Here is a 9872-nt window from a genome sequence, read left to right on the forward strand (position 1 = left end):
AAAAGTGGCAGATTAGGAAAAGGTATCTATAGAAATCCTAATGATAAAGAAGGCATTCTTAAAATTCCCTAAATTCAAGTAGAAAAAGGACTAACAATATAAAATAAATAATATGAACAGTCAATTGTCAAAATTTGCATTCCTTCACTCAGGAGTGGGCTTCAATCTGTATAGTATCATAGTGTAGCCTGAGAGTCAGGCTGTATGGGTTTGAATTCTGGCTTTATTACACACTTCATGCATGAAGTTATGTCAGCTTCTTAACCTCTGTGCTTTACTTCCCTTCTTTGTAAAAATTATAGAAAAAAAATATAGTAGAATAATATCTACTTTACAAGCTTCTGATAATGATTACATGAAATAAGCTATCTGAGGTTTATAGCATAATACACCTGACACATAAAAAGTACTCAATAAAGCTATTATTGTTGTAGGAAATTTTTCTAGCTGCTTTTCTACCTGTAGTCTATTCACATATAAATAAAAGCTGCCATGGACTATATTTATATCCATATTCTAGAATGAATTTGGGACTGCAAGTCTAGGAACGGAGGCAGTCCATTTCTATTTGATAGTCCAAAACAGCTGGTTCTCATTTCCGACAGGAACTGTTACGAATTTTTTGACAGCTAAGAGTATCCCATTTGTAGACCATAATTCCTTGATCTCCAGCTTTTTTTTTTTATTAAAGATTTTATTTATTTATTTGACAGAGACAGACACAACGAGAGAGGGAACACAAGAAAGGGGAGTGGGAGAGGGAGAAGCAGGCTTCCCGCTGAGCAGGGAGCCCGATGCGGGGCTCTATCCCAGGACCCCGGGATCATGACCTGAGCCGAAGGCAGACGCTTAACGACTGAGCCACCCAGGTGCCCCATCCAGGTTTTTATTATATAAAGAAAATGCATGTGTGAACTAATTATTTGGAATCCTCTTATAAAAGATGGTCATTACCTACCAACTCAAAATACTCTTAAAAAAATGTATCTGCAAATCTGAATGGTCTGTTTCTTTTTGACATTAGTATTTTATTTTTTTTGTTTTATTTTTTTTTTAAAGATTTTATTTATGTGACAGAGAGAGATAGCGAGAGCAGGAACACAAGCAGGGGGAGTGGGAGAGGGAGAAGCAGGCTTCCGGCCAAGCAGGGAACCCAACGTGGGACTCGATCCCAGGACCCTGGGATCACGACCTGAGCCGAAGGCAGATGCTTAACAACTGAGCCACCCAGACGCCTCTTGACATTGTATTTTAAAATACTTACTGGCGGGGTGCCTGGGTGGCTCAGTCGTTAAGCGTCTGCCTTCGGCTCAGGTCGTGATCCCAGGGTCCTGGGATCGAGTCCCACATTGGGTTCCCTGCTTGGCCGGAAGCCTGCTTCTCCCTCTCCCACTCCCCCTGCTTGTGTTCCCTTTCTGCTATGTCTCTGTCAAATAAATAAATAACATGTTTTAAAAAAATAAATAAATAAAATAAAATACTTACTGGCCACTTTTATTTCTTCCATCTGCCTCTTCATGTTCTTCACACAATTTTCTATTTTCTTAATTACTGGTTTTTAAGAATTGTTAGTATATTTATGCTATATGTATTACAAAAACTGTTCCCAGTTTTGCCTTATTACAGTGTTTATTGTAGTTTTACTGAAGAGGATTAATTGTATGAACCCAAATCAGGCATCTTCTCTTTTATCTCATTGGTTTCATATGTTAAACTAAAAAGGCAAGTCAATGAATATAGCCAACATATCCCAAGGCCTTTTCAGTTAGGAAGGATTTCTATAGCTAACAATTATTAACAATATTTATCATTTATGGAGCACTTACTATGTGCATTTAACCCTCCCATTATTCCTATGGGATAAGTACGATTATTATCCCCATTTACAAACAATGTAACTGAGGCCAAAGAGATTAAACCTGCCCATAATCATGCACTTAGTAAGTTGCTGGGCCAAGATTTGAACCCAAGCCTCTGTAGGCCTAGAGAACCACTCTGCCAACAGGAGAAATAACCGCACAAACCACAGGATCATACGTCCAAAAGAAGTGTGTTTGTGTGTTTCAGGATGGGAAATATGAACTGAGGAAAAGCTGTAGCGAAGTGGAAAATATTTAAACTACAGGGTGTGAGGGATTCCAGAGCTGGAAACAAAAAGAATCAAGAGCAAAGGAGAATGAGTCATTTTGCAAGAAGGCAAAGAATACTGCATCTTCTGAGGCCATTAAAAAAAAAAAAAAAAAGATGTGGAAAGCTATGGATATAAGAACTATAAGATTTTTCCATAGAAGCTAGTATATTCTAGTTCAATTTGATAAATCTCAACCGAAGAAAATATATATGCAGGATCATTTGAAAGATGTGTTCTATTTACTATTCCAGATAATTTTAGTTTTTAATTTTTGGCCAGGATAGACTTTTTAAAAAAAACTGATCTTAAAATTATAAGAATTGTGGAATTATTCTGAATTTCTTTTTTACCTAGGTGCCATGCTTTCTTTTTTTTTTTTTTAAAGATTTTATTTATTTGAGAGAGAGTGTGAGAGAGAGAGAGAACACAAGAGGGGGGAGCGGGAGAGGGAGAAACAGACCCCTGCTGAGCAGGGAGCCCAATGCGGGACTCGATCCTGGGACTCCAGGATCATGACCTGAGCCTAAGGCAGTTGCTCAACCAACTGAGCCACCCAGGCGCCCAGTGTGCCAATGCTTTCTTGATCTTGGGGTTGTAAGTTCGAGCCCCACTTTGGGTATAGTGATTACTTTAAAAAAAAATCTTTGAAAAGTTTTCTCTTTCCTTAATTATTAGCTTTTTCCTCATAAACAGAATAAATTATGGAATATATGGAATAAACTTTGTGTCCCAGTTTACTTTTGTTTTTCCAGCTCACATTCAGATTGAATTCAACCTAATAACTTTGTATGGACCTGTTTCTGCATGGCCACATCCCAAATTTCACCTGGTTCTGATCATCTATTTTTCCTTACCTTGATTTTCATCAATTTAGTTTTTTCCAATTTACTGATAGGTTAAGGCAACCCCCTGCAACTGCAATGCAAAATAATGCAGCAAACAAATAAACGCTTAAAACGTACAAGAGACCTGGTCACATCCTCTTCTTCCTCCAAAAGGCCAGAGTCCTGAGAATGCCAAGCTGAGGGAAGAGAAATAAAGCAGATTTATTTCAAAGCTCCAGACAAAGGCCTATAGAAATCTTCAGTACCAGGTGGCTATAATATCATCTATAATGATCCTCAGAGCATTGAGAAATGCTAACCACCACCAGGCAATAGAGATGTTGAAATGCATGTGAAAGACTAATGTTACCATACAGGGCCCGATGAGAATTTCTGGAGGGCTAAGTATAGGGTGCCCAATGAATCTATTGACAATATAAGCTTTCCCTAGGATCTGTTATTTTATTCTTAATAGAAAATTTATCTCAAGTACATAATAATAAATACTATAAAGATTTAAGAATTATTTTATGAAACACTATAAAAATATGGAAAAACTTTAATCAGGGGCAGGTTTAGGCATTGTGAACCATTTATATGATGGAATAAAATGCAGTCATGATTCTAAAACTGAGGGTTGCTGGAGTGGTGGGGGGTGGGAGGGATGGGGTGGCTGGGTGATAGACATTGGGGAGGGTATGTGCTATGGTGAGCACTGTGAATTGTGTAAGACTGTTGAATCACAGATCTGTACCTCTGAAACAAATAATACAATATATGTTAAAAAAAGAAGAAGAAGAAGATAGCAGGAGGGGAAGAATGAAGGGGGGGAAATCGGAGGGGGAGAAGAACCATGAGAGACGATGGACTCTGAAAAACAAACTGAGGGGTTCTAGGGGGTGGAGGAGGATGGGTTAGCCTGGTGATGGGTATTAAAGAGGGCACGTTCTGCATGGAGCACTGGGTGTTATATGCAAACAATGAATCATGGAACACTACATCAAAAACTAATGATGTAATGTATGCTGATTAACATAACAATAAAAAATTTTAAAAAATCATAGAACAAAAAAAAGGAGAAAAAATGCAGTCATGATTCTAATGACATTTTCAAGCAACTTAATTTTTTAATCTAAAAAATTCGTGGCCTTCAGGTCAAAAATGTAAGAATGAATATTTGCATTTACTTCGGTTCTCTCCCAAACCCAACCAAAATGAAAGTAAAGGAACAAAGGAAGTTGAGTTTCATAGAGAATATGGAAGACTTCAGCAGATAAGAGATGTCAACAAAATTTTGGAAGCTAGAGATTAAACAGATGACTGTTACCTAATTTAACTAGAGAAAGTGGAAGCTTAAGAGAGGGTGGGGAAAGGGTGGGGAAACTACAGCAGAACCCTTGAAAGGCTTAGGAATGAAGGCACTAGGTACTTCTGCAGGCAGGAGTGTGGGATAGGAGCTGAATGTAAGGGGTTGGAGCAATAAGGGAATTAAGTGAAAGTTGTAATATTGAAAGATGAGGTGTGTCCTCCCAACCCCCAACTTCCTACTGTGTTTGCCTTCCAAAGCAGTTCTGGCTTATATTCCTCAAGCAAAATCTAGGAAACTGACTAGCCCCCCCCCAAAATAGATACAGATCCTGACATTTAGTCAACTTTCAACCTCTAATAAAACACCATATTAGAGGGGTTGGGGAGGGGTGGGGTGAGGGAGACAAGAAAGAGGTTAGGTAGAAAACAGAGATAAATCCTTATCTCCATTGTCAAAAGTCAACAGGAAATATCTAAAACTGAGAAATCAAGCATGAGCAGTATGAGGATATTATTCAGGAAAGTGAAGCTGAATACCAAAATGGTTGCCTCTGGGGAGTGGCATCAGGGGATGAGAAAGGATAGAGTAGGAAATTTTGTTTATGGTTATGTATTTAACAGCCCTTTAAAAAAAATCTAAATGTAAGAAAAACAGAAATTACATTTAAAATAGTTATTTAAAAAAAATCAAATAATAGTCAAGTGAATAAATAAAAAACAAATGTCTACCCTGCAGTCAATAACACCCATGTGAACTTTCTTTGGTAGGAGTACTAAATTTCCTAACTCTTTTTACTCTCTCTGCCCCTAAACGTACAGCTTCTCTCTCCTAAACTCTGCCCACCTCTGAGCCACCTCACCTCTCTTTTCCATCATCTGGGTTAAATGTTCCATTGTCACCCAGCGACTGCTGATCTCTGAAGGCTGAGATGTCATTCAGGGCTTGTCCACTCAGGGCAGAAGGGTTAAGATAAGCTGTAGATCCAGCAATTCCAGGGTCCACTCTATCTCAGGCCTCTCCAGCCTCCAGGAGAATTCTAAGGTCAGAAGGTCTCCTTCCATGATGGATACCTGCTCTCCAGGCTTCCTTTTACTCACATCACAGATTTGTCTTATCTTTGTGGAGGCAGGACCTGTGGGCTTATGATATAAATTCAATTTACTTGATGTTTTCTCACTAGATCCCTATGGTAACCAGCTTCCAAGATGAGTTCCAATGATCACTGCCTTATGGTATTCATGGTTTTTGTACACCCCTCCCACACTGAATAGAGTTGTCCTGTTTAACCAATAGGATATTGCAAAAACTGACAGTGTGTGACTTCCAAAGTTAGGTCATAAAAGACATTGTGGTTTCTGTATTGCACATTACACATTTTTGAATCATGCACTTTGAAGGAAGTCAGCCACCATGCCATGAAGACTTCAACCAGCGCTAGAGAAGGGCTCCTGCCAGCAGCCAACACTAACTTGCCAGCGATGTAGGAAGCAAATCCTCCAGCCCGTCTAGCCTTCCAATGACTGCAGCTTTGTCAACATCTTGACTGCAACTTCATGAAATATGTGGGCCAGAGTATCCAGCTAAGTTGTTTCCCGCCCCCCACAGAGTGTGAGATAATAAATGTTTATTGTTGTTTAAGCTACTGAATTTTGAGGTAAGTTGTTACACAATAGTAGATAACTAATACAGCCCCAAACAATTAGCTTCCTTGCTTGTAATTCACATTCCGTGGGGTTACTGACCAGAGATGCTGGATGCAAAGACAGAAAGAATCTGGTGGAAAATTCAAAGACTCAGCAACCTAGGTTGAACCAAGCACTCGAGAAAACACCAAGACTCTAGAAACAAGGTGATCACAACAGTGATGTTCACATAATATCTGCTCTTCAAATATCTTCTGTGAGCATAAAGGTGTAGACCCAGTGCAAAGTTGAATAAACAGATACAAAGCTGAGTCAAAAAAGATTCAGATTTGCAGCAGATACAAAGTTGAGTCAAAAAAGATTTAGATTTGCAGCAACCCCAGGGTTTGGAGTAAGAGTTGCAGCTATTCCATTTCCTATCTATCTCGGCAATTGAGGTAAAACACATTTGCAATTTACAATTCCCATACTCTTCATCTGAAATGAGAATTATACTCCCATCACAATGATATTGGATGAATAAAATGGCTAAGTTAAGAAATATTAACTTATCATCTGCTTTGAGGCTTTACTAGGTAAAGAGTAAAAAAAATAATATACAAGAGAATAGACTAATACTTTCACTGTATGATAGAACAGAATAAAACAGAAATATTCAATTGTAATAAATTTTGAGATATTCCTAATATCCCTCACAGAATTTGTTTTTTTCCTCTATGGTAATTATCACTAATAAACTATATAATTTATTTACCATACATATTGTCTGTGTACCCCCTCATATAAACGCCATGAAAACAGGTATTTTTTAAATCTCTCTTTGCCATTGATGGTAGGCGCTCAAAAAAATATGTTGATTAAAATGATGTAGCCACTATGGAAAACAGTATGGCGTCAAAAAATGAAAAACAGAATTACCATATGACCCAAAAATTCCACTTCTGGGTACATACCCAAAAGAACTGAAAGCAGGGACTTGAACAAATATTTGTATGCCCATATTTATAGCAGCATTATCTGCAATAGTCAAAAGGTAGAAGCAACCCAGTGTACATTGACAGATAAATGGATAAACAAAATGTGGCGTATACATACAATGAAATACTATTTAGCCTTAAAAAGGAAGGAAATTCTGACAAGTGCTTTAACATGAATGAACCTTGAAGACCTTATGCTAAGTTAAATAAACCAGTCACAAAAAACCCACAAATACTGTGTGATCCAACTTATATGAGGTATGTAGAGTAGTCAAATTCATATAGACAGAAAGTAGAATGGAAGCTGCTGGGACTGGGAGATCCAAGGAATGGGGAGTTATTGTTTAATGGGTACAAAGTTTCTGTTTTGCAAGATGAAAAGAGTTCTATGGCTAGATGGTAGTGACAGTTATATAGCAATATGAATATAATGCCACTGAACTCCACACTTAAAAATAATTAAAAAATGTTTTTGTGCTTTTAGCTTTATCAAGTTATAATTAATGCACCAAAAAATTGCACACACTTAATGTATACATCCTGATGAGTTTGGGCATATGCATATATTCATGATACCAATTCCATAACCAAGGTACTAAACATATCCATCACCCCCCAAAATTTCCTTGTGTTCTTTTGTGTTTTATTTCTTTGGTAAGAACAATTAACACGAGATCTATACTCTTAACAAAGTGCATAATACTGTATTATTAATATAGGTTCTGTGTTGTATAGATCCTAGAACTTACTCATCTTGCATAACATAAACTTTGTACCCATGGAAAAACAATTTCCCATTTCCCTCGACTCCCAGGCTCTGGCAATCATTATTCTATTCTTGTGCTTCTTGAATCTATTTTATATACATCATACAAATTGAATCATGTAGTATTTGTTCTGTGACTAGCTTATTTCACATAGCATAATGTTCTTCAGGTTCACCCATGTTGTCACAAATGGCAGGCTTTCCTTCTTTGAATAATATTCCATTGTACATATAATACCACATTTTCTTTATCCATTCATCTGTTGATGAATGTTTCCCTATTTTGGCTATTGTAAATAATGCTGCAATGAAAATGGGGGTGCAGATATTAAGATGGTAAATTTTATGTCGTACATTATCTCTATTTTATCACAATTAAAAAGTATATATACATATAACATATATACACATGTATAAAAAGACACATACACATTTATGTATGTACAAAAGATGCATATATATACATATATATATACATATATATATATATATATACTTAAATGAATTCTACTAATTTGGGGAATTTAAAATCAGAAGAAAGTAATATATTAGACAAGAATAACATAGAAATAGGTGGGTAGTTTGGAGTTCAAGTGTTGGGGTTTTATTAAGTATGCATGCTAAAAATTCAAGGAAAAGAACAGAAACCAAAGCAGCGGAGAGAGAAAGGGGAATAAGCTAAATCTGCACAATAAAAAAGCCACAGTAAATAGAAAACAAATTTATATCAGCAATCCCAATAAATGTAAATGAATTACACTCACCTATTAAAATAACATTCAAACAGGATAAAAGGGTAAAAAGCCCAGCAATATACTCTTTACAAGAGACCTGAAGCATAAAAACATAAAAAGAAGGGGTTGGAAAATGAAATTCCTGGATAAAACAATAACAAACCCTGAAAAGGAATATTATCAGAAAAAAGAGAACTTGGACCAAAAGGTGTTCACCAGGATAAAGAGGCATGTTTCCTAATGTGGTAGATTGAAATCTTGGTCCCAATTCTTCACTCCCCTCTAATAGTCACACTCTTTGCCATTAACTTTGCCTTGTCCTCCCACTTGGGTGTAATTAACATTAAGCTTAGCCATGTGGCTTGTGTTGGGTAATGTATTATTAGTATACTGAGGAGCAGAAGTTTTTAAGGTGTTTGTATGGTCTGTCTTGTGCTCTGGTGATCCATGATGAGAACAGGTCCTGGTAACCACTGTCTTCTTAGCCTGAGCAGCAGAAAGAACACCTGTGGAGGAGCAGATCTAAATCCATCCTGCAGGCTAGCTACTCAGTCAACCCCAGCCTAAATAAGCTGAACAGAGAACCAGGGAACAGGTGAACATGAGAATAAATGCTTGCTGTTATATGCCACTGACTTAGGGGTGGTTTGTTAGGCAGCATTACTATCCTGGCAATAGCTAAGTAATACATATGATAAAAGATGTGTGCCATATGATGTTGAGATAATGAATCTGGAAAAGATCGACAGGAAAACTGGAAAGCAACAGAAGAGAACCAAGAACTTCTAGGGGTAAAAAAAGGAAGCAAAGGAGACTAAGGAGTGGCCAAAGGGCAGGGAGGACTGCTTAAAACAAAAAAACAAAATTTTATACAGATTTTTTTTCCAAGCAGTTATCAAGTATGACAAACACTATACAGAAGTCAACTCAGGACAAGAACCACTACACATATTACAAATACCTAACCACAGAACTTTCACAACCACACAAACACCATACAACCACACGCAACCAGACATCACCGTAACACAACACACGACAATCACACAGCCCATCACAATTAGTCTATCACCCTCACACGCAATCACGCACATCACTACTGTCACACACACACAGACTCCCACCCCAGTTTTTTGGTCCAACAATTCCAACCACTCTCCAGCAGCTTATTCCCACCCTGAGCATTTTACACCGCGGCCACTCCAGACTCTTCGGGCCTCCTCAGAGGCTCCGCCCCATCAGCCGCGCGGCCGTGCAGCCCAGACAGCTCAAGCCCCTCCCCCATACCCCGCTGCTGGGACGCGGTAGCGTCACCTGCCGGAAACGCCCGAATGCGCATTCAGCGCGCGGTTTCTGGGAGGATGGGTGAAGGCGACCTACAGAAAGACCCAGGCCAGGGGCCGGTAACACCGAACCATCCTTTCGCGCCCGCCTCCCAACGGACGTTCCTGAGCACAACAACACCGCCCAGAAGGCTTCGCGGCCCGA

The 9872-nt window shown here is 38.3% G+C and overlaps 1 protein-coding gene across 13 annotated transcripts in view; it reads right to left on the bottom strand.

Annotated features, from left to right (window-relative positions):
* The window catches only part of ZNF568 (zinc finger protein 568), an 84711-nt gene that overhangs the window by 74633 nt on the left and 206 nt on the right, over positions 1–9872 (bottom strand). For 2 of the 13 annotated variants that reach the window (XM_078063275.1, XM_036068026.2), the window contains exons 1-4: positions 9765–9837; positions 8415–8481; positions 5124–5403; positions 3094–3152 (exon numbers count right to left, since the gene is read on the bottom strand). In XM_078063275.1, the coding sequence (XP_077919401.1) occupies positions 3094–3152; positions 5124–5199 (135 nt within the window). In that variant the 5' untranslated portion in view covers positions 5200–5403; positions 8415–8481; positions 9765–9837. Of the gene's footprint in view, positions 1–3093; positions 3153–5123; positions 5404–8414; positions 8482–9508; positions 9628–9671; positions 9870–9872 lie in introns of those variants that run through there. The other 11 variants (XM_078063269.1, XM_078063263.1, XM_078063270.1 and 8 more) reach the window with 11 other exon arrangements.

Source organism: Halichoerus grypus, chromosome 15 (genome assembly GCF_964656455.1).
Source record: "Halichoerus grypus chromosome 15, mHalGry1.hap1.1, whole genome shotgun sequence".
Classification (NCBI taxonomy): Eukaryota; Metazoa; Chordata; class Mammalia; order Carnivora; family Phocidae; genus Halichoerus; species Halichoerus grypus.